Source organism: Choloepus didactylus, chromosome 1 (assembly GCF_015220235.1).
Source record: "Choloepus didactylus isolate mChoDid1 chromosome 1, mChoDid1.pri, whole genome shotgun sequence".
NCBI lineage: Eukaryota > Metazoa > Chordata > Mammalia > Pilosa > Megalonychidae > Choloepus > Choloepus didactylus.
Genome location: NC_051307.1, coordinates 17,380,168 through 17,405,843, shown reverse-complemented (window position 1 = coordinate 17,405,843; position 25,676 = coordinate 17,380,168). Strand labels below are relative to the sequence as shown.

The 25,676-nt window shown below is 38.3% G+C and overlaps 3 protein-coding genes across 3 annotated transcripts; all 3 read right to left on the bottom strand.

Annotated features, from left to right (window-relative positions):
• Window positions 1-5,793: 5,793 nt before the first annotated feature.
• On the bottom strand, window positions 5,794-11,042 carry LOC119544614 (keratin-associated protein 6-2-like). The gene is made up of 2 exons (XM_037850109.1): window positions 10,828-11,042; window positions 5,794-5,920 (listed from the first exon to the last, which is right to left on the bottom strand). Exons 1-2 carry the CDS (start codon window positions 11,040-11,042, stop codon window positions 5,794-5,796), a joined length of 342 nt encoding a protein of 113 aa, XP_037706037.1.
• Window positions 11,043-15,962: 4,920 nt separating this feature from the next.
• On the bottom strand, window positions 15,963-16,289 carry LOC119544532 (keratin-associated protein 6-2-like). Its single transcript, XM_037850020.1, has one exon. The coding sequence runs from the start codon at window positions 16,287-16,289 to the stop codon at window positions 15,963-15,965; it is 327 nt and encodes a 108-aa protein (XP_037705948.1).
• A 4,887-nt stretch (window positions 16,290-21,176) lies between these two features.
• LOC119544446 (keratin-associated protein 6-2-like) lies at window positions 21,177-25,231 on the bottom strand. Its single transcript, XM_037849969.1, has 2 exons — window positions 24,951-25,231; window positions 21,177-21,336 (listed from the first exon to the last, which is right to left on the bottom strand). Exons 1-2 carry the CDS (start codon window positions 25,229-25,231, stop codon window positions 21,177-21,179), a joined length of 441 nt encoding a protein of 146 aa, XP_037705897.1.
• Between the last annotated feature and the right edge of the window lie 445 nt (window positions 25,232-25,676).

Sequence of the window (25,676 nt, the reverse complement as noted above, 5' to 3'; positions counted from 1 at the left end):
ATTTGATAATAAGAGACATCTCTCATTGATTCTGTTTCCAAGGAGAACCCTAACTAATACAGGTGTTCTTGTGCTCACCTGGTTCTCAGTCTTTGTTTCTCACTTGACACATTAGAGAATCTTATCTCTTTCAACTGGTCTGACTATCATATTTACACAAATGACTCCTAAAACCAAAGGCTTCTGCATCAGTCTGGGTTCAGTCTTTTAAACCGAACCCAGTTAAAAGAGGAAAGTTCAATATGAAGAAGTAATAAACTGCAATAAAGGAAAAACTATAAGATATAAAGAAACACTATATGCTATCCTAGAACCCAGGGAGAATACCCATGGAAGGACAGACTTGGAAGAGGTTGTTGAGCCCACTAGAGAGCAGAGACACCCAATGGTTTGGCCCAGACAAGAGCGGTTCTTCAGCCACTGGGCAAGCAGGAAGCAGCTCTTCGTGTTGCAGGTGGCAAGAACGCAATCAGCCACAGGTGGTGGGCATGCACAGGGGGCTGAGAAGCACTGGGGCACAGATGTGCTGTTGAGGAGGGGAGAGAAGAAACTGTGGAGGGAATTTGGGCATTTGACCAGCCAGAGGATTACAGGGCATTGTTTTCAGGAAGACTTCAAGGTGCTAGTTTCTGTGTAGAGACGGTCCAATAAAGGTTAGCGCCAGACTGAGGGTGCGACATGTTGTGGACAACCTGCATCATCCTGGGCCTGTGGCTGGAGCAAGTCCACTGCAAGTCCTTATATCCCCACTGCTGAGGTACTCCACTGCCCCAGTGCTGCAGCCAGAAACTGAGGAAGAGCCCCTTCCTCCTTGAAACCTTGAAACAGTGTCCTCCACTGAGAAAGCTCAACCCCATGTGGTGGTCACTTTAACCGAGACAAGGAACCTGGCCATTCTCACAGAGCACGCATGGAAAGGTGAATTTGGAGCTGAGAGTCAATGAATTGATAACTAGCATGGTCTCTCTTTCAAGTGCCAGAGGCTCTGCAGCACAAATAGCTTTCAAAGGCAGAGATTATTAGTCCATTTTCTGGTTGGGCCATTTGCTAATTACAGAATCATGGAGAATGTCCTCAACCTATATGAACCTCAGGTTCTGTACTTGCCAAATAGGAATAATAACTGCAGGTGTTTACAAATTTGTCAGAGACTTATTGGAAACATAAAGGTTGTAGTCTAGCTCCTAATATAGAGTGGGTACCCAATAAATTCTATTTAATTTTCCCCTTTCTTTTCCCCAATAAGCATTCCTAAATAAGAACAGCTTTTCAAATTCTATATATATTTGTACAGATGTATTTATTATACCAAAATTTTAATAATTACTTTGATGTTGCTATGGTTTTAAAGTATGTGTATATATTATATATGTGTGTGTATTTACATATATCTTAATTAATGTTTTTTGATGGTGAATTTTTAAAAATGACCAAACTCCCTCAGAAAATGAACTACCATGTGTTTGGCCTCACTGCACCTTGTCTGTAGCATTTTAAACAATAATGTATTTCTAAAAATACAAGAATCAAGCAATTCATCATATTGCTTGACTTAATAGCATATTTTGAAGTTCAGTAGCCATGAGCATCTATTGAAATTACAAACACCTGACTGAGGAATAAGCATATATATGCAATAAAGTAAGTTTCTGCATTCCAAGATTGTCATAGGATTGCTATGGAAAAGTAAAGTCAGTCTCTGGAAGTGTGACCATGCTGTAGTTGAAGATTGCAGTAGAGATGAGTAATGTGCCATTACAAAGAGGCCCTTCACAATTCATGGAATCATATTAGATAATTTCTAGGAGAATATCACTGATATTTACTGTAAACTTGATAGTAAATATAATTTTCCCCACTTTATAGTCTTTCCACTTTGGCATCAATTCAATCTGAGTCAAAATTTGACTTTGTCCAACACCCCCCCAGAACTAAACATTTTTCTCTACCTGTGCAGTGCTGAAAACAATGCCTTCGCAGATGTCTGTATTTAAGCTTGAAAAACACTCTACACAACAAGTGGATTATGAATTATGAATTCACTTAACAAAGGAGGAATTTGAGACTTGTAAGGGTTAGGTTCCAAATAAAAACATATTTTCAAGCTTTCTTGGTCTTGTATGCAGTCTATAATATTCTCTAGAAATAGTCCAGTAACCTGTTTGAACACTTTCAGTGTTGGGGAACTCTCAACTTTATCATAAATATCCTCCTTAATAACATCCCCATGAACTCTCTAACATATTTGGTTAAAATGAAATATTTTCTATCTCCCTGCCTATGATGATTTGGAGGCTTTACAGACCCCATAAAATTATGTTCTTAAACTTAATCCATTCCTGTGGGTGTGAACATACTGAAGGTGGGACTTCAGGGTAGGTTACTCCAGTTGGTGTGTGCCCCAGGGTGTGTCTTAATCCTCTTACTGTAGTCCTTTATAAACAGGATGAATACGGAGATATCCAATGTGAACACAGATATGATAAAATAGGGCATCCTTTGGGGGGGGAAAGGTTAATACCCAAATAGCTCAGAAGCAAAAAATGGTCTTGGATAATGTTCTAGCAGAAAGAGGAATAGCGTTTTCTGTAGCAAACTGGTCTGTAGTCCCAGCAGCCAAGGCCATAGTCAGATCCATGTGGAGAGCCATATCTGGAACCCTAGCCAGACCCATATCCACAGCCGTATCTGAAACCATAGGTGCAGCCATAGCCACAGCCATAGCCACGGCCATTATAGGCATTTCCATAGTAGTTGCAGCAAACGGTGCCAGAAGGTGAGGTTTCAGTTGAGGTATAGAAGGATGCTTCTGAAGTTTGAATTTATCTACTGCCCTGGGACCTTTATATATTATGTATACTGACAGGAAGAGCCAGGGCATACTGTTAATTTCACGATTCATGCAATGAACATTTAACACCTAATATGTGCAAGTCACTCTAGTCAGTTGACTATGACAAGACTTGGTCTTTTCATAGTTACAGCTACAGCATCTGCCTTAGAGTGACCCATTCCACTGCATAATTGCTCTATTATAAAACCCCCACATGTATATCAAGTCTCTCTTTATTCCCCAAGTGTCAATTTGGGTTACTACATGAAATTTATTGAATATTCCTTTCCTAAGTCAGTCCCATCAAGTTTGGCTAACAGCACTGCTTGCTTTCAACCCAGAATGGTCTGGCCGTCAAATCCTCTGGTGAGACTGTCTTCCTAATCTCTGTTGATAGGAGGACCTGACATTTTAGCCTGGTTACCCAAGGCAATCATACCTCTTACCAAAAAAATTAGAGAAAAGTAGGGGAGGCCATTTTTATTAGTTTTCTATTGCTGTGTTAACAAATTGCCACAAACATAGCAGTTTAAAAAGTACCCATTAATTATTCCATGATTTGGTGGATCAGAAGTCTGAGTGCTTCCTTGCCAGGGTCTCACTATCAAGATGTCAGCCAGGACATCTGCAAAATATCTTTACCATACATCTTGACTAAATTACCATATTTAGCAAATATGTCCTAACTATTGCACAGGACTCACTTATACTAAAAACATTATTCATTTTTACCTGAAATTCAGATTTACATGGGTTTCTTGTGTGTTATCTCCCAATCCAATTGTACCATAATCACAAGGGTGATTTCTATCACCTTCACCATATTTTATTGGTTACAGGCAAGTTACAGGTCCTTCCCACACTCAAGGAGAGAAGATCACACAACTGCATGTGTCATTGGGGGTCATCTTCGAGTTCTACCTACCATATCTGTGAACTTATTTACTCCGTTGGCCCAACTAGTGATAACATTTCCTTTAGGAAAAATGATGACTCTAGCTAGCAAGAAGTGTCCATTTCATGGATTTCTCCACTTGAAATGTATTTCCTCTCTCTCCCCTTTCTATTTCCCTTCTCATACGACTGACCAATTCCTAGTCATGTTTCAGCTAGAAGTGTGCTTGTTTTTTAGAATGATTCCTGACCCTTCTGTCTACTTATTCTGGGTCTTGGCTCCTCATCTAATGCATTCCTCTGTACTTCCCAAACATCCCTGTTTATAACTATATATCCTCTGAGTTTTGTACCCTGATTTTTCTTGTCTTTCTTACACTTCTAGAAAAATAGGGACAAAATGTCTTAGTTCTCTGTTTACAGCATCTAATGAGATCCCCTTTATTAGGAACTCAATAAATGTTTGATGAATGAGACTAATTCATGAAAAGTGGCTCTACAGCTTGCAAGATGATCATCCATCCATCCATCCACTTTTGCCCTACCTTTTCCCAAGGCTGCAATTTCTTTCAAGATTTAAGGAATTCTAGGAACACTAAAATTATTTGGCCATGGGTGGTTGAATCTTGATGCCAGTTCTGTCAGTCTTTCTATTTCCAAGAGGAAATTTCAGTCTCTAAAGTTAAACATATTATAACTGGCCTCTCCTCACAGATGTAGAAACATAGAAGGTTCCAGTTCTCTATTTTCCTGGTATCAGTAATCACCATTGTTTCAATCAGGCTGCATAGCTCAAATTCATTTCCAACCCATAAGGCCCCAGAATAGAATGAGAACAGACATGGATATAGACGATCACTTAATTCCATCTCTCTCCCTGAATTCTTAAATTCTGCCTATAATACCCCCAATAGTGGGTAACTAAACCCACTTCCAGTGATAGAGCACATGAAGAAGGAGTTATTCTTATTCCACACGGCACCACATATTAGAAAGAGGTGCTGTTTTGAGAAATTTACATGGCAGGATCATCCATTCACTTTACCTGTTTAGTGCTTCTAGGACACAGAGCATATCTGCCATTCGGTCTTACTATTACCTTCAATACTGGTCTTCTATGTATGTAACTGTATATATCACCATGAATTCCTCACAATTATAAGTGTTAAGAAGAAATATATACTTTTTAGGTATTATCTTACCTAGTTTTTTTTTTTCTCCCTGTTTTTCTTCACTGTTGAGTCTAAGATCTTATAGGTTCTATTTTCATAACATCCCTGACACCCATATGTTCCTTCTTATTCCCCTATGCCCAAATCCAGACCCATTTAACCAGTTGCCAGGTCATTTATATGTTGAGACTTCTCTTTCTCCCTTTCCAACCAATTTTTGCACCATTATTACCATTTTCCAAAGCATATTTTGCCATGGTATTTATCTCTGTGTGTTTATGTATGTACCTGTTTGTGTGTTTGCAGATGAATTGATCAACATGAAATAGAAGAAACGGATAAACATAGAATCATGAAAAGCTTACAAACAAGCCCTTGAGAAAGTGGATTAAGAATGCAAAATTCAAGTTAAAAGGAGAAATTTTTCAGGGATGATATTCAATATAGATAGGATCTAGCTTGTCAGGGGCACTGACCAGTCAGAATGGACACCAGCTATACTCAATTGGAAGGGCTATACTGGTTATTTGAGCTGAGATTTAGCCTAGCCTCTTCCTAGAGGAGGTCAAGAAATACAAGACAAAAATATGTCAATACAAAGTCTGATAAAAAAAGACAAACAAATTGTTAAGACCAATGAAATATGTTTATTTGGAAATGGTCACAAAATGGAAACAGAAAAAGAAGGTAGTGGATTACACTACCAAAATGAAATCCACATTCCAGAAACATCATGGAGTAAATTAGGCCCCCTTAATAGCAAAAGCACTTTCAAGAAGACAAGCAGTTTTCTGCAGTCTCTATTTAGTGAAATCTGATGGTTTCATGAGACCTGGAAACATATATGGCCTTGGAAAGTTCATATTATAGGAAAGAGGTCCCTGCAGTGATGTCTTAGCAGCAAGAAGAATAACATCTTCTGTAGCAATATGGCCGATATCCACAGCACCCGTAGCCAGAGCCATAGCCACAGCCAGAATCATATCCACAGCCATAGCCACAGCCATAGCCACAGGAGTTGCTGCAGTAGTTACAACACATATTCTCAAGAAGAGGTATGTCAAGAGGGTTGCACAAGGAAGGTTCTGAAGTGCTGATGTCTTCCACCTCCCTGAGACTTTTATATACTGTCAGAAATTGGCAGAGCATGCCATTCCTTACCTGACTTGGCCAACAAACATGTAAACTGTTATATACCAGTCACTGTTGTCAATAACAGTTTGATTCAAATGAGCTCATTGTGTTGGAGAATCCAGCTCTGTTTAGAAAGAATCATTTTAATATGTTTTGCCAAAGAATTGTCTCAATCAAATCATGTGCCCTAAAGTAAAACAGATATCCATTTCCCAAGCCTCCTATCACTAATTATATAATCTTATATAACAAAGCATTCAGGGGATATAAGTAAATTTTGTACCTTTTTTTTTTCTTTCCCCTTTCCTAAAATGGAATAAAGAAGGGTACACTCTTGACTATTTTTTAATCATTGCAACTACTAGCCACACTTCTCACACCCAGCCTTCACTTCTCAACTTCACTCTTGCTCAACTCTCCTCAAAGTGTTAGAACAGTTCAACGTCTGAGAATTCAAAGTCAAGGACACCTAGTGGGTGTTCTGAAGAGTCATGGAAACCTTCTCTTTCATACTTTTTTAATTATACAAGAAATTGGGATGTGGAGCCTCTTCTTTAACCAACATAATTTGGATGAGGAAGCTGAAAATTTCTGTTATACCAGAAACTTAAGCTGTTTTATCCAGTGCAGATTGTATCAGTATTTTGCACCATGATATGTGGGTACATTCCAAGAATATAATAAAGCAATATTTTCTCTCCCATTACTACTGTTCCTTATGTATTTAGCTGAGAAGCTGAAGAGGAATGGATGCTGAAGTAAAAGCCAATATTCAACTCCTAACACTTTCATGGCATAAATTAGCACAAAAATAAGTTTTTTCCTGTAATTATATGTACATTTCACACCACTAATCAAAGTTTTCAAATTACTTATTTACCAAAATTTTTCATCATGATTTTGGAAAAATGTTTTCCTTTCTTTCACTACTGTCCTCTGCCACACTTAATCTCTTCAATATAAAAAAAGAGAAATCCGATTATCCTTCCTTATGCCACTAATATTTTTCTTCCTACCCTCAACTCTTAGCTAAACACGTTCTATTAATACATCAAAACTCGGATCCGCCACCACTTCCTGCAGGATGCCTTCTCTCACTGCTATTGCAGAATATGGAGGGATGTAAAAACAATGTCAGTTTCTCCCGTCTGCAGCTTGCCGCTATCTAAGCAAACCTGCATCCCTAAAATCTAGTTCTAGAGTTCTAACATCATATTTAGGCAGAAGAAAAGGACCACAAATCCACATCCCCTATTCCAGTGAAAATATTCAATTTTTACTCACCCACCAAAGAATCTAAGATTTTTATAAATTGTGTTTTTTCCATCTTAGAAAATAATATTAAAATAATAATACCTACCTAACCAATCTTATTATTCCTTGGCAAGGCATTCTTTGAACACCTCAGCTGAATTTCATAGACACTGAGTACAAGCCATAGGCAAAGTATGTCTTGAGAACTGGACATTTGGAAATATAAATAACAAATGGTTCTTGTCTCAGCATCAACCACCTGCACAAATCAAGTGTCTCTCCTAAAAGAAGGGGATCTACTCCTTGCCTCAGAGACACACTACCTTTTTACAGCCTCATTTTATGGGTCATCTTATTTCCACACTACCAGAAAAATAGAAACAATAGAGCTTTTGCTGTTTCTATACCAATGTTCTGAATCCGGAACAATTTCACTCTCCTGGAGATACTGGGCAATGACTGCAGAAATTGTTGATTCTTACTATTTGGAGATGTGGTGCTACTGGCATCTAGTGGATAGACACCAGGGATACTACTAACCATCCTACAATGCACAAAACAAACAAACAAAGACCCCAAAACAAAGAAATATCCAATTGGAAATACCAATAATGCCAAAATCAAGAAACACTGTGCTGTGAATTGAATCAAGTCCTCATCAAGTACATGTTCAAGTACCAAGCCCCCATCCTGTTTGTATAAATCCATCTGTAAACAGGAGCTCTGAATATGTTATCAGTAAGGTGAAGCCAAATTGAATGATGGTGAGCCTTGGTCTATTATGACCTTATAAGGAGGTGAGTGATCAGCAGGATGCAATGGAAGAGACAGAGAAAGACAGATTGCCATGTGATGGAGGCAGAGATTGAGCCAGCGACAGAATCTTACAGACTAGAAGAACGCATGGACTGCCATCTGGTGATGTTGGAATTCCAGCCTCCAAAAGTGAGAGACAATAAATTCCTGTTATTAGGCTGACCCATTCTGTGGTATTAGGGACAGTCGCCTTGGCAAACTAACATACACTGCATCTATAAATTAACTTCATTTATAGATGTCCAGATCCAAATATATCCTTTCTTCTCCCTCTATACTCACTATCCAATCTTTCTATCATCAAATATACATAAAAAATAGAGATTTTCTTTTCTTCTCTTACTTGTCTAAATTCTATTTAAATAATCACTTTCTGAATCAACTAGGCTCTAAACTATACAATTATTTTCTACTAAACTATCCATGAAATCCAAGTTGGAAAGGAATACAAACTCAGGAAGGTCACTTCTATACGATACTCGAATTTTGGCAAAAAAGGAAGGCATGTTGCTCCAGTAATTTATTGAATACCTTCAATAGGGATTTACACAAACCTGCCAATTTCATTTTAAGAGGAATGTCATTATTAGATATTTTTCTTTCAGTTGACAAATTTTCCTACTGAATTTTTCCTGATATGGGTCACTGATCTAATCTTATCACTCTGCTATATTTCATCCTTAACAATGAGGATAAAGAAAAGAAATCTCAATTCCATTTTTTCCCTTTAGTTTCTTTTCTTTTCTGTCATTCTTGAAACTCTCAACTATAAATTCTAGTTCATGAATTCGCTGGAATAGACATTTTGTCTTTCCTTACCACTGTCAACAACCACCTCCAGTATATCCTGTGCCTGGATTTTTGAAATAATCTTCTACCAGATTGTATTATTTCTAATCCCTGTCCCATCTGATATCTGGATACTGGCCCAACAAGGCAAAAACAATTCTATTCTGAACACCCAGGAAAACCAATGCTGAGTACAATGTCTGGGAACTAATTTGCCTGCAGTCATATTGTTCCAATAAAAAGTGGATAGATTAAGTGAAACAAATTTTCATTAGTTAGCCTAAATTATATCTTGGACATAGCATCGCTCCAACACTGACTTTGATGACAGGGACATCTTCCTGATGGCCATGTTGTGGGATTCCTAGCCCCAAGGACCACAGAGATTCTGATTTTAGGGAGTGATGCATGACATAGATATGACACAGTGACTCATTTACTACTCTTTGAAACAGGATATGAAAAGGCTTTATCTGTTGTAAGATTTAAATGTTAGAGTTCTGGTTGGTCGGATGAGGAAAGGACACTAGAGGTAAAACCCAACAAAACATCAGTCCTCCGGTTCAGAAAGCCAAGCAAACAGATACACCAGGCTTTGAATCCATTGACATATCTGCCCGAATCCAAAGAGAGTCCCTGCGAGGCACTGGGTGGGCCCTGCTCTTTTCCAACCAAAAACAGTGTGACACTAGCTGACCATACCTAGCACTTAATGGCCGTGCTCATCCCCTTTGCACTTGCCACTGTCCTAGTTAGTCTTTCCTTGTAACAGGCATCTGTTTATAACCAAATCTCCGTTCAAATGTCAGTTTCAAAATAACTCCCTGCACTCTCTCTCTAATACTTCAGTACATACTCTTGTTCTGATTATATGGTTTCATTGCCTCTGTATCAGTCATCCCAAATGAATGTATCTCAATAAGTTTTTATTTTTTGTCTGTACTTATTGAATATAAACACTCATAGACCAATAAACTATTCATAAATACTTTTTTATTCTCTGTTCTCATTGTTGGCATTGCTTCCCATTGAAAATATTTATATGTATTTGCTAAATAAATACATTTTCTCAACTTCAAATTCGGCAAAGATGCCTGCAAAAAAATCAAATCTAGATGGCATGATAGTGTATTTCTCTTCTAATTTACACTTTCCTTAGGTTTTTACTCTTCATAATTACCACCCAAGACTGTTTCTACTTTATCAATAACCCTGGATTATCTTTACATTCAATTACTCCTTTGAACACAGAGGTCTAATCTTATTTCATTTAGACATTTGTCAAAACCTCCTGAAGAGGTGTCAATCGTCCTCTTTTTTCAGCCCTCTAGTTCCACTCTAGACAAGAGCGCAATTTCCATAGCACAATTCTGAAACATTCTGTGATAGGAGCCTGGGGGTACGTGTGCTGGAAAAGATAGGATATGAGAAACAGGTGGAGAAAACATTATTTAGGAAACTTACAGGCATAAGAAGCAATGTTCGTATTATATCAATGAAGAACTCAAGGATGAGCCAGCGTATTGCTTGCCTAATTCTCAAAGCTGCCATAACACATGAGTATGAGTAACTCATGAGAAAGTACAAAAAGATTGTTATAAACAAAGAACCATTTTTATTGAGAATAAGAGATATCCCCAACTGTAGGGTGCAACAGTCATCAATACAGTCATCAAAGAATCAGATATTAAGAAGAAAAGCCTAACATTGGAAAATAATGAGAGGATGCCATGCAGCTGCTGGCCACATAAATGCCAATTAAGCCAGATACTAGAAGGTACATTCTCAGTTGAGCATGCAATGTTGATATAGAAATCTTGGGGTACAGGGACTAGCATCACAAGTTTCCCTAGAATTGTCATTTGCAAAGCAAACAGTCCTCAGATAGTGATGTTCTAGCAGCAGGAAGAATAACATCTTCTGTAGCAATAGGGCTGGTAGCCACAGCATCCGTAGCCACAGCCAGAGCCGTAGCCACAGCCATAGCCACAGCCCAGGCCACAGCCATAGCGAGAGCCATAGCCACAGCCAGAACCGTAGCCACAGCCACAGCCACAGCCACATCCAGAGCCATAGCCATAATAGGGACCATAGCCACAGCCATAGCCGCAGCCGTAGCCACAGGAGTTGCCGTAGTAGTTACAACCCATGTTCTCAAGAAGAGGGATGTCAAGAGGGTTGTGCAAGGAAGGTTCTGAAGTGCTGATGTCTTCAACCTCCCTGAGACCTTTATATACTGCCAGAAAGTGGCAGGGCATGCCATTCCAGCTCTGACTTGGCCAGCAAACATGTAAACTATTAGGTTCCAGTCACTGTTGACAATAACAGGTTGATTCAAAAGAGCTCATTGTGTTGGAGACTCCAGGAATTTTAGAGAGCATCATTTTAATATGATCTGTCAAAGAATTCTCTTAAATCATGTGCCAAAATGTAAAACGGATATCCACTTCCCAAACCTCCTCTCCCTAATTATATAATCTTATATAAGAAAGCTTTGAGGGGACATAGGGAAATTTTTTTGCCTTTTTTCCTTCTCCTTTCCTAAGATGGAATAAGAAAGGAATACTCTTTTGTTTCTTTTTTAAATCACATCAACTACTAGCCACACTTCTAGCATCCAGCCTGCAGTTCACCACTTCACCCTCGCTCAACTCTCCTTAAAGTCTAAGAACAGTTCAACATCTGAGAATGCAAAATCATGGACACCCTGTGGGTCTGTTATTCCTCATGGCTGTGGAAACACTATGTTATATGCAAGTGATTCTTTTTCTTACTTTTCCTATTTCCATATATCAAATATACTGAGGAGGTGAAGAGTCAACGGGTGCCCTGGTCTCTTTCAAATTTTTGTGCTTATACAAGCAGTTGGGATGTGGAGCCTCTTGAAGCTTAACCAACTCAATTTGGATGAAGAAGTCAAAAATTTCAGTGGGACCAGAAACTTAAGCTCTTTGCTCCAATGCAGATTGTATCAGAATTTTGCATCATGATATGTGGGTACATTCCAAGAATCTAATAACACATTATTTTCTTCTGCCAGAACTAGTGTTCCTTGCACGCTTAGCTCAGAAGCTGAAGGAGAATGGATGTCTTTTAGGAAACTGATCAAAAGCCAGCCTTCAACTCCTAACAACTCATAGCATAACATAGGAAAAAAATAAGTTTTTTCCTGTTATTACATGTACATTTCACTCCACTATTCAAAGTTTTCAAAATTACTCATTTACCAAAAATTTTCATCATGATTTTGGAAAAATAATGTTTTTCCTTCCTTCTCACTACTCTCTATCTACCACACTTAATCTCTTCATTATAAAAAAGAGGAATGTGAGTATCCTTCCTTCTGCCATTAATATTTTTCTTCCTACCCTCAACTCTATTAATACATCAAAACTTAGATCTGCCATCACTTCCTGCAGGATGCCTTCTCTCACTTCTATCACAGGATGCAGAGGGATGTAAAAACAAAGTCACGTTCTCCCACCTGCATCTTGCTACCATCCCTGCAAAACTGTATACCTAAAATCTAGTTCTGGATTCTAACATCATATTTAGGCAAAAGCACAGGACCACAAATCACATCTTCTCTTCCATTCAAATATTCAAATTTTTCTCAACCACCCAATATCCATGATTTTTATATACTGTGTTTTTTCCGTCCGGAATAATAATTTTAAAATAATACGTATGCAACCAAGTTTGCCTTGCCTTGGTGAGGCACACTTTGAACACCTCACCTGAATTTCATAGACACTGAGTCTAAGCCACAGGCAAAATCTGCCTTGAGAACTGGACATTTGGAAATATAAATAACATGGTTCTTGTCTCAACATCAAGCACCTGCACAAATCAAGTGTCTCCCCTAAAAGAAAGGAGTCTAATCCCCACCTCAGAATCACACTACCTTTCTATATTCTCACTTTATGGATCATCTTATTTCCACACTACCAGAAAAAAATAGAAACAATAGAGCTATTGCTGTTTCTATATCAGTGTTCTGAACCCAGGACAATTTCACTCTCCTGGAGACATTAGGCAATGACTGGAGAAATTGTTGTTTCTCACTATTTGGATATGTGGTGCTACTGGCATGTAGTGGGTAGACACCAGGGATACTACTAACCATCCTACAATGCACAAAACAAACAGAGACCCCAAAAATAAGAAATATCCAATTGGAAATATCAATAATGCCAAAATCGAGAAACACTGTGCTGTGAATTGAATCAAGTCCTCATCAAATACATGTACAAGTACCGAGCCACCATCCTGTTTGTGTAAACCCATCTGTAAACAGGAAATTTGAATATGTTATTAGTAAGGTGAAGCCAAATTGAATGATGGTGAGCCTTGGTCTATTATGACCTTATAAGGAGGTGAGTGATCAGCAAGATGCAATGGAGGAGACAGAGAAAGACAGATTGCCATGTGATGGAGGCAGAGATTGAGCCAGCGCCAGAATCTTACAGACCAGAAGAACGCATGGACTGACATCTGGTGATGTTGGAATTCCAGCCTCAAAAACTGAGAGACAATAAATTCCTGTTATTAGGCTGACCCATTCTGTGGTATTAGGGACAGTCGCCTTGGCAAACTAACATACACTGCATCTATAAATTAACTTCATTTATAGATGTCCAGATCCAAATATATCCTTTCTTCTCCCTCTATACTCACTATCCAATCTTTCTATCATCAAATATACATAAAAAATAGAGATTTTCTTTTCTTCTCTTACTTGTCTAAATTCTATTTAAATAATCACTTTCTGAATCAACTAGGCTCTAAACTATACAATTATTTTCTACTAAACTATCCATGAAATCCAAGTTGGAAAGGAATACAAACTCAGGAAGGTCACTTCTATACGATACTCAAATTTTGGCAAAAAAAGAAGACGTGTTGCTCCAGTAATTTATTGAATACCTTCAATAGGGATTTACACAAACTTGCCAATTTCATTTTAAGAAGAATTTCATTATTAGATATTTTTCTTTCTGTTGAAAAAAATTTCCTATTGAATTTTTCCTGATATGGGTCACTGATCTAATCTTATCACTCTGCTGTATTTCACCCTTAACAATAAGGATAAAGAAAAGAAATCTCAATTCCTTTTTTTCCCTTTCTTTTCTTTTCTTTTCTGTCATTCTTGAAATTCACAACTATAAATTCTAGTTCATGAATTCGCTGGAATAGACATTTTGTCTTTCCTTAGCACTGTCAACAACCACCTCCAGTTTATCCTGTGCCTGGATTTTTGAAATAATCTTCTACCAGATTGTATTATTTCTAATCCCTGTCCCATCTGATATCTGGATACTGGCCCAACAAGGCAAAAACAATTCTATTCTGAACACCCAGGAAAACCAATGCTGAGTACAATGTCTGGGAACTAATTTGCCTGCAGTCATATTGTTCCAATAAAAAGTGGATAGATTAAGTGAAACAAATTTTCATTAGTTAGCCTAAATTGTATCTTGGACATAGCATCGCTCCAACACTGACTTTGATGACAGGGACATCTTCCTGATGGCCATGTTGTGGGATTCCTAGCCCCAAGGACCACAGAGATTCTGATTTTAGGGAGTGATGCATGACATAGATATGACACAGTGACTCATTTACTACTCTTTGAAACAGGATATGAAAAGACTTTATCTGTTGTAAGATTTAAATGTTAGAGTTCTGGTTGGTCGGATGAGGAAAGGTAAAACCCAACAAAACATCAGTCCTTCGGTTCAGAAAGCCAAGCAAACGGATACACCAGGCTTTGAATCCATTGACATATCTGCCCAAATCCAAAGAGAGTCCCTGCGAGGCACTGGGTGGGCCCTGCTCTTTTCCAACCAAAAACAGTGTGACACTAGCTGACCATACGTAGCACTTAATGGCTGTGCTCATCCCCTTTGCACTTGCTACTGTCCTAGTTAGTCTTTCCTTGTAACAGGCATCTGTTTATAACCAAATCTCCACTCAAATGTCAGTTTCAAAATAACTCCCTGCACTCTCTCTCTAATACTTCAATACATACTCTTGTTCTCATTACATGGTTTCATTGCCTCTGTATCAGTCATCCCAAATGAATGTATCTCAATTAGTTTTTATTTTTTGTCTGTACTTATTGAATATAAACACTCATAGACCAATAAACTATTCATAAATACTTTTTTATTCTCTGTTCTCATTGTTGGCATTGCTTCCCATTGAAAATATTTATATGTATTTGCTAAATAAATACATTTTCTCAACTTCAAATTCGGCAAAGATGCCTGCAAAAAAATCAAATCTAGATGGCATGATAGTATATTTCTCTTCTAATTTACACTTTCCTTAGGTTTTTACTCTTCATAATTACCACCCAAGACTGTTTCTACTTTATCAATAACCCTGGATTATCTTTACATTCAATTACTCCTTTGAACACAGAGGTCTAATCTTATTTCATTCAGACTTTTGTCAAAAACTCCTGAAGAGGTGTCATTCGCCCTATTTTTTCACCCCTCTAGTTTCACTCTAGACACGAGCACAATTTCCATAGCACAATTCTGAAACATTCTGTGATAGGAACCTGGGGGTACATGTGCTGGAAAGGATAGGATAGGAGAAACAGGTGGAGAAAACATTATTTAGGAAACATACAGGCATAAGAAATGTTCATATTATATCAATGAAGAACTCAAGGATGAGCCAGCATATTCCTTGCCTAATTTTCAAAGCAGCCATAACACATGAGTATGAGTAACTCATGAGAAAGTACACAAAGATTGTTATAAACAAAGAACCATTTTTATTGAGAATAAGAGATATCCCCAACTGTAGGATGCAACAGTCATCAATACAGTCATAACAAAGAATCAGATATTAAGAAGCAAAGGATAACATTGGAAAATAATGAGAGGATGCCATGCAGCTGCTGGCCACATAAATGCCAATTAAGCCAGATACGAGAAGGTACATTCTCAGTTGAGCATGCAATGTTTGATATAGAAATCTTGGGGTACAGGGACTAGCATCACAAGTTTCCCTAGAATTGTTATTTGCAAAGCAAACAGTCCTCAGATAGTGATGTTCTAGCAGCAGGAAGAATAACATCTTCTGTAGCAATAGGGCTGGTAGCCACAGCATCCGTAGCCACAGCCAGAGCCGTAGCCACAGCCATAGCCACAGCCCAGGCCACAGCCATAGTGAGAGCCGTATCCACAGCCATAGCCACAGCCAGAGCCATAGCCACAGCCCAGGCCACAGCCATAGCGAGAGCCGTATCCACAGCCATAGCCACAGCGAGAACCGTAGCCACAGCCATAGCCACAGCCAGAGCCATAGCCATAATAGGGGCCATAGCCACAGCCATAGCCACAGCCGTAGCCACAGGAGTTGCCGTAGTAGTTACAACCCATGTTCTCAAGATGAGGGATGTCAAGAGGGTTCCGAAGTGCTGATGGCTTCCACCTCCCTGAGACCTTTATATACTACCAGAAAGTGGCAGGGCATGCCATTCCAGCTCTGACTTGGCCAGCAAACATGTAGACTATTAGGTTCCAGTCACTGTTGACAATAACAGGTTGATTCAAAAGAGCTCATTGTGTTGGAGACTCCAGGATTTTTAGAGAGCATCATTTTAATATGCTCTGCCAAAGAATTCTCTTAAATCATGTGCCAAAAAGTAACACTGATATCCACTTCCCAAACCTCCTCTCGCTAATTATATAATCTTATATAAGAAAGCTTTGAGGGGACATAGGGAAATTTTGTACCTTTTTTCCTTCTCCTTTCCTAAGATGGAATAAGGAAGGAATACTCTTTTGTTTCTTTTTTAAATCATATCAACTACTAGCCACACTTCTAGCATCCAGCCTGCAGTTCACCACTTCACCCTCGCTCAACTCTCCTTAAAGTCTAAGAACAGTTCAACATCTGAGAATGCAAAATCATGGACACCCTGTGGGTCTATTATTCCTCATGGCTGTGGAAACACTCTGTTATATGTAAGTGATTCTTTTTCTTACTTTTCCTATTTCCATATACCAAATATACTAAGGAGGTGAAGAGTCAACGGGTGCCCTGTTCTCTTTCAACTTTTTGTGCTTATACAAGCAGTTGGGATGTGGAGCCTCTTGAAGCTTAACCAACTCAATTTGGATGAAGAAGTCAAAAATTTCAGTGGGACCAGAAGCTTAAGCTCTTTGCTCCAATGCAGATTGTATCAGAATCTTGCATCATGATATGTTGGTACATTCCAAGAATCTAATAACACATTATTTTCTTCTCCCATAACTAGTGTTCCTTGCACGCTTAGCTCAGAAGCTGAAGGAGAATGGATGTCTTATAGGATGCTGATCTAAAGCCAGCCTTCAACTCCTAACATCTCATAACATCAAATAGGACAAAAATAAGTTTTTTCCTATTATTACATGTACATTTCACTCCTCTATTCAAAGTTTTCAAAATTACTCATTTACCAAAAATTTTCATCATGATTTTGGAAAAATAATGTTTTTCCTTCCTTCTCACTACTCTCTATCTACCACACTTAATCTCTTTAATATAAAAAAGAGGAATGTGAGTATCCTTCCTTCTGCCATTAATATTTTTCTTCCTACCCTCAACTCTATTAATACATCAAAACTTAGATCTGCCATCACTTCCTGCAGGATGCCTTCTCTCACTTCTATCACTGGATGCAGAGGGATGTAAAAATAAAGTCATGTTCTCCCACCTGCATCTTGCTACCATCCCTGCAAAACTGTATACCTAAAATCTAGTTCTGGATTCTAACATCATATTTAGGCAGAAGCACAGGACCACAAATCACATCTGCTCTTCCATTCAAATATTCAAATTTTTCTCAACCATCCAATATCCATGATTTTTATATACTGTGTTTTTTCCGTCTGGAATAATAATTTTAAAATAATACTTAAAATAATATACCTTGGTGAGGCATACTTTGAACACCTCACCTGAATTTTATAGACACTGAGTCTCAGCCATAGGCAAAATCTGCCTTGACAACTGGACATTTGGAAATATAAATAACATGGTTCTTGTCTCAACATCAAGCACCTGCACAAATCAAGTGTCTCTCCTAAAAGAAAGGAATTAAGGAAAAAAAAAAAAAAAAAAAAAAAAAAAAAAAAAGAAAGGAATCTAGTCCCCACCTCAGAACCACACTACCTTTCTATATTCTCACTTTATGGGTCGTCTTATTTCCACACTGCCAGAAAAAATAGAAACAATAGAGCTATTGCTGTTTCTATATCAGTGTTCTGAACCCAGGACAATTTCACTCTCCTGGAGACATTAGGCAATGACTGTAGAAATTGTTGATTCTCACTATTTGGAGGTGTGGTGCTACTGGTATCTAGTGGGTAGACACCAGGGATACTATTTACCATCCTACAATGCACAAAACAAACAAAGACCCCAAAACAAAGAAATATCCAATTGGAAATATCAATAATGCCAAAATTGAGAAACACTATGCTGTGAATTGAATCAAGTCCTCATCAAATACATGTTCAAGTCCTGAGCCCCCATCTTGTTTGTGTAGACCCATCTGTAAATAGGAACTCTGAATATGTTATTAGTAAGGTGAAGCCAAATTGCATGATGGTACCCTTGGTCTATTATGACCTTATAAGGAGGTGAGTGATCAGGAAGATGCAATGGAGGAGACAGAGAAAGACAGATTGCTATGTGATGGAGGCAGAGATTGAGCCAGCACCAGAATCTTACAGACCAGAAGAAAGCATGGACTGCCATCTGGTGATGTTGGAATTCCAGCCTCCAAAAGTGAGAGACGATAACTTCCTGTTATTAGCCTGACCCATTCTATGGTATTTGGGATAGCAACCTTGGCAAACTAAGATACACTGCATCTACAAATGAACTTGTATATATAGATCTCCAAATCCATATATACCCTTTTTTCTCATTCTATACTCAATATCCAGCCTTTCTATCATCAAACACACAATCACACTCACAAAAAAGAGAAATTTTCTTTTCTTTCTCTTACTTTTCTAAATTTTATTTAAATCACCATTCTCAGAATCAGCAAGGCACTAAACTATAAAATTATTTTCTATTAAAATATCCATGAAATCCTAGTTGGAAAGGAATACAAACTCGGGAAGTTCATTCCTATAGGATAATTGAATTTTGACAAGAAAGGAATGACGGTTGTTCCAGTAATTTATTGACTTCCTTCAATAGGGTTTACACAAAGCCACAAATTTCATTTTGAAAATTTCATTTTTGGATATTTTTCTTTCAGTTAAGAAGTTTTCCTACTGAATTTTTCCTGAAACGGGTCACTGGTCTAATTTTATCATGCTGCTGTATTTCATCCTTAAAAATAAGGACAACAAAATAAATGTCAATTCCATTTTTCCCCTTTGGTTTCTTTACTTTCTTGACATTCTTGAAATTCACAACTATAAATTCTAGTTCATGAATTCCCCGAATAGACACTTTGTCTTTCTTTATCATAGTCAACAACCATCTCCAGTCTATCATGTGCCTGGATTATTGAGATAAACATCTATTACATTGTATTATTTCTAATACCTTTCTCTTCTGATGTCTGGATACTGGCCCAACAAGGCAAAAACAATCTCTATCCTGAACACCCAGGAAAACCAGCTCTGAATACAATGTCTGGGAACTAATTTGCACAGAATCATATTCTTCCAATAAAAAGTGAATAGATGAAATCAAACAAATTTTCATTAGTTAGCCTAAATTGGGGCCTGGGCTGACTTTGATGACAGGGCCATCTTCCTGATTGCCATTTTGCAGAGATTCCTAGCCCCATGGACCAGAGAGTTTCCAATTCTATGCAGTGTTGTGTGACATAGATAAGAGACAATGACTCATTTACTACTCTTGGAAACATGTGTTTTACTGAATCTGAAAAAGATTTATCTGTTGAAAAATTTAAATGTTAAGGTTCTGGTGGGTCAGATGAGGAAAGGACAATAAAGGCAAAACTCAACAATGCGTCAGTCCCTCCAAATTGGAAAGCCAAGCAGACAGATATACCACACTTTGAATCCAGTGTCATATCTGCCCCAGTCCAAAGAGACTGCATGGCACTGGGCCTTGCTCTTTTCCAACCGACCTCAACATACCTAACACTTGACAAACGTGCCCATCCCCTTCGTACTTGCTACTGTCCTTTTTAGTCTTTCTTTGCAACAGGCATCTTTTTATAATAAATCTCAGTTCAAATGGCACAATTTCTAAATAACTCCCCGAACTATCTCTCTAATATGTCAATGCATATTCTCCTTCTCATTACATGGTTTTATTCCCTCTATATCAATCATCTCAAATGAATTTATCTCAATTAGTTTTAATTTTTGATCTTTACTTATTCAATTCAAACACCCATAGAACAGTAACCTAATCATACATATTTTTTCTTCTCTATACTCATTGTTGGGATTGCTTCCCAAGGAAACTCTTTATGTATTCATTCAAAATATGCAAAGATGCTTGCAAAAAAAATCAAATCTAGATTCCATGATAATATGTTTCTCTCTAATTTACACTTTTTTAGGTTTTTACTCTTTATCCTTACCACCCAAGACTCTTTCTATTTTATCAGTAACCCTGGACTATCTTTTCCATTCAATTACTCCTTTGTACACTCAGGTCTAATCTCATATCCTTTAGACTTTTGTCAAAATCTACTGAATAGGTGTCATCCGTCCTCTTTTTTGCCCCTCTAGTTCCACTCTAGACATGAACACCATTTCCGTAGCACAATTCTGAAGCACTCTGTGATAGGTGCCTGGGGGTATTGTGCCATGTAAGTTAGGATATGAGCAATAGGTGGAGAAGACGTTATTTAGGATACAGGCATAAGAAGAAATGTTCGTATTATATCAATGAAGAACCCAAGGATGAGCCAGCATATTGCTTGCCTAATTTTCAAAGCTGCCGTAAAACATAAATATTAGTAACTGATGAGAAAGCACACAAGGATTTGTTATAAACAAAGAACCATTTTTATTGATAATACTGGATATCCTCAACTGTAGGGTGCAAAACTCATCAACACAGTCATAACAAAGAATCAGATACTGAGGAGAAAAGGCTAACATTGGAAAATAATGAGAGGATGCCATGCAGCTGCTAGCCACCTAAATACCAATTAAGACAGATACTAGAAGGTACAGTCTCAGTCAAGCATGCAATTTTAGATGTAGAAATCTTGGGGTACAGGGTTTCCCTAGAATTGTCATTTGCAAATCAATTGGAGCTCAGATAGTGATATTCTAGCAGCAGGAAGAATAACATCTTCTGTAGCAATAGGGCCAGTAGCCACAGCATCCGTAGCCACAGCCAGAGCCACAGCCATAGCCACAGCCATAATAGGGGCCATAGCCACAGCCATAGCCGCAGCCGTATCCACAGCCGTAGCCACAGGAGTTGCCGTAGTAGTTACAACACATGTTCTCAAGATGAGGGATGTCAAGAGGGTTGCACGAGGAAGGTTCTGAAGTGTCGATGTCTTCCACCTCCCTGAGACCTTTATATACTTTCAGCATTGGCAGAGCATGCCATTCCTGCTCTGACTTGGCCAGCAAGTATTTAAATTATTATGAGCCAGTCACTATTGACAGTAATAATTTGTGAAAAATGAATTTTGGAGACTCCAGTTTATTTAGAGAACATCATTTTACCTCGCTCTGTCAAGTAATTTTCTTAATCAAGTCATGTGCCCCAAATTAAAACTGATATCCATTTCAGAAACCTCCTGTCACAATAATATAACTTTATATCAAGGGTTTGGGCAAATGTATGAAAATTTTGCAACTTTTCCTCTTTCCTCTTTCCTAAAATGGGAAAAGGAAGGGAAAGCTTTGATCTTTCTTGAACCATTGCAACTACTTGCTATGCTTCTCACCCTCACTTCACCCTTATTCAACTTTCCTCGGAGTTCAAGAACAGTTCAACATCCATAAAACATCCACGAAATCCATGCTGGAAGGGAATACAACTCAGGTAGATCATTTCTTGTAGTGGACTCTCAAATTTTGACAAGAAAGGAATGAGTGGTTGGTCAGTACTTTGTTGAATGCCATCAACAGGGGTTTGCACAACACTGCTGATTTTATATCCAGTTAACTTTCATTATTAGATATTTGTCTTTCAGTTGAGAATTTCCAATGCCATTTTCTGATATTGGTCACTGATCTAATTTAATCGCTGTGATGTATTTTACTCTTAATAACAAGGATAAAGAAAATAAATCACCAATCCATTTCTGTCCTTTGATTTCTTTCCTTTCTATCATTCCTGAAATTCCAAACTATAAATTCTACTTCACAAATTCCCTAGAATAGACACTTTTCCTTTCATTATCACTGCCAACACCTAATTTCAGGCTGCAATGCCACTAGATTTTTGGAATTAACCTTCTATTCAGATTGCATTATTTCTAACACCTCTCCCTTCTGATCTCTAGATCCTGGCTCATCAAGTCAAAACCCATTTCTATTCTGTGCACCCTGGATAACCAGATCTGAGCACAGTCTGGAACATAATTTGCACTCAGTCATACTTTTCTAACTAAAAAATGGGGAAAATTAAGTCAAACACATGTTTTCCAGATAGCCCAAATTATTTCCTGAGCATAGTCTTCCTCCAGCTCTGACCCTGAAGTGGGGGCCATCTTCCTTGTTATTCCCCATTTGGGGGTTTTTCCTAGCTCCGGGGACCTCAGAGTGACCAACTTCATGCAGTGGGCATGACAAGGATAGAAGACAGAGACTCCTTTATTACTGCTGATTGAAACATGATTTTCACTGAATCTGAAAAGACTTCTTTTCTATTTTAACATTTAAATGTTAAATTTATGTTGTTCAGATGGGTAAAGGACACTAAATGCAAAGTCTAAGACATCATCCAGTGCTCTGTGTTCTGAAACCAAGAAGCAGCTGGACCAGGTTTTCATCCATTGTCATATCTCTCCCCATCCAAAGAGAGCCCCTGTGAGGCAACTGAAAAAGTTGAAACCATGTGACCATCCCTAGCTCTAATGAACATGCTCATACCCTTTGCACTTGCAACCACCCTTTTTAGTCTCATTTTATAATGGCCATCTTTTTCCATCAGATCTCAATTCAAATGTCAGTACTAACTTAACAATTCCATGAATTATTTATCTAACACTTCAGTATTTACTCTCCTCCTCATTACACTGTTTTACTCCCTCCATAGCATTTTTCTCAAATGAATTTATCACAAATAGATTTTATGTTTTTATCTCTACATACTCAATGTAAACACCCAGAGAGCAGTGACATTCATATAATTGTCCTTTTGTATTCACTGTGTCTAGAATGCTGCCCATTGAAAATATTATATACATTTGTTGAATAAGTACATAAATCAAATTTCTCATCCTCAAAATATGCAGAGATGACTGCAATTAAATCATCTCTAGATGTCATGATAATATCTTTCTCTTCTAACTTACACTTTCCTTAGGTTTTTACTCCTCATGATAAACACACAAATCTGATTAGAACTTATCAATAACCCTAGACTATCTCTTCATTCAATTACTCCTTTAAACACTCAGGCCTCATCTCCCATCCTTGTTAACTTTTGCATTAAGCTCCTGAATAGGTGACACTCTTCTTTTTTTCCCTCTATCTCTATTCTAGACACTAGTGTCAGTTCCAGAGCATGGTTCTGAAGTACTCTGTGATTTGTGCCTGGATATTTGTGTGCCTGACTATGTAGGATATGAGAAATAGTTGGGGAAGACATTATTTATGACACAGGAATAAGAAGAAATTATTGTAGTGTATCAATAAAGAACCCAAGATTCAGCCAACATATTGTTTGCTCAATTTTCAAAGATTGCCATCTCTCTCTCTAAGCCACCTTTGCAGCTGGACTCTCTGCCCTACCCGCTCTGTGGGACATGACTCCCAGGGGTGTGGATCTCCCTGACAATGTGGAATATGACTCCCTGGGATGAGTCTGGACCCAGCATCGTGGGATTGAGAAAGCCTTCTGGACCAAAAAGTGGAAAAGAAATGAAACAAAGCAAAGTTTCAGGGACTCACAGATTTCAAATAGAGTCAAGAGCTCATTCTGGAGGTTATTCTTATGCATAATATAGATATCCCTTTTTAGTTTTTGGTGTGTTGGAGTGGCTAGAAGGAAATACCTAAAATTATTGAACTGCAACCTGGTAGCCTTGATTCCTGAAAACGAATTTATAACTGTATATCTTCTAAGGTGTGACCATGTGATTGTGAAAACCTTGTGGCTCACATTCCCTTTGTCCAGTTTACAGACAGATGAGTAGAAAAATGGGGACAAAAATGGTTAATTAATAATAGGGGGGGATGGGTTGTTTTAGGTGTTCATTTTTATTTTTATTTTTATTTTTATTCTTATTTTGGGGGAGTAATTAAAATGTTCAAAAATTGACTGTGGTGATGAAAGCACAACTATATTATGATACATTGAGCAACTGATTGTACACTTTGGATGATTATATGGTATGTAACTACATTTCAATAAAATTGCAACCAAAAAAAAGTCATTCTGAATCAGTGAAACAAACTTTGGAAACTTTAGGAAGATAACTGTCAGATATGCAATAACCACCAACCTCCAATAATCAAAAAGTGGCCATAACCCCACTGAAATTAGTAATTCACAATAAATTACACAAAGATTTGTTAGCAACAAAGAATGATTTTTATTGAGAATAAGGAATGTCCCCAACTGTAGTATGTTACAATCATAAGGGAGACTCAAAAACTAGTGGTGAAAAGGTTAACATTGGAAAATAATGAGAAGTCCAAGTGCAGCCACTGGCCAAATAAATGCCATTCTAAGATGGGTACATGCAGACAGAGCCTCAGGCAAGTATGGGATTTTGGATATAGAAATCTTGGGATACAGGGTCTGGCATCAGCATTATCCCTAGCAGTGTCATTTCAAAAGCAATTGGTGCTCATACAGTGATGTTCTAGCAGCAAGAAGAATAACATCCTCTGCAGGCATAGGGCCGGTAGCCACAGCACCCGTAGCCACAGCCAGAGCCGTAGCCACAGCCATAGCCACAGCCCAGTCCACAGCCATAGTGAGAGCCGTATCCACAGCCATAGCCACAGCCAGAGCCATAGCCACAGCCATAGCCACAGCCCAGGCCACAGCCATAGCGAGAGCCGTATCCACAGCCATAGCCACAGCCAGAGCCATAGCCATAATAGGGGCCATAACCACAGCCAGAGCCACAGCCGTAGCCACAGCCAGAGCCGCAGCCGTAGCCACAGGAGTTGCCGTAGTAGTTACAACACATGTTCTCAAGATGAGGGATGTCGATAGGGTTGCAGGAGGAAGGTTCTGAAGTGTCAATGTCTTCCACCTCCCTGAGACCTTTATATACTGTCAGAAATTGGCAGAGCATGTCATTCCTGCTCTGACTTGGCCAGCAAATATTTAAACTACTATGTACCAGTCATTGGTGACAATAATAGTTTGCTAAAAATGAGCCATAAGTTTGGAGACTCCAGTTTTGTTTAGAGAGTGTGACCTTAATTTGCTCTGCAGTGTTTGTCTTACTTGAGTCACATGTCTGAATTATAATGGACATCCATTTCCTAAATCTCCTGTCTGCAATTATATAATCTTACATACCAGGCTTGAGGTGATGTAGGGAAATTTTGCCCAATTTACTGTTTCCTCTTTCCTAAAATGGAAGAAGGGAATGCTTTGATCTTTCTTGAACTATTCCAACAACTTGC

Excerpts from the sequence above, each read along its gene's own strand:
- LOC119544614 (XM_037850109.1), bottom strand. The coding sequence starts at position 11,042 with ATGGGTTGTAACTACTACGGCAACTCCTGTGGCTACGGCTGCGGCTAT. Across the intron at positions 5,921-10,827 it reads TACGGATGCTGTGGCTACCA|CAACTCCTGTGGCTATGGCT; the intron begins GCCCTATTGCTA and ends TAACTACTGCAG.
- LOC119544532 (XM_037850020.1), bottom strand. The coding sequence starts at position 16,289 with ATGGGTTGTAACTACTACGGCAACTCCTGTGGCTACGGCTGTGGCTAT.
- LOC119544446 (XM_037849969.1), bottom strand. The coding sequence starts at position 25,231 with ATGTGTTGTAACTACTACGGCAACTCCTGTGGCTACGGCTGCGGCTCT. Across the intron at positions 21,337-24,950 it reads TCTGGCTGTGGCTACGGGTG|CGGCAACTCCTGTGGCTACG; the intron begins CTGTGGCTACCG and ends TTGTAACTACTA.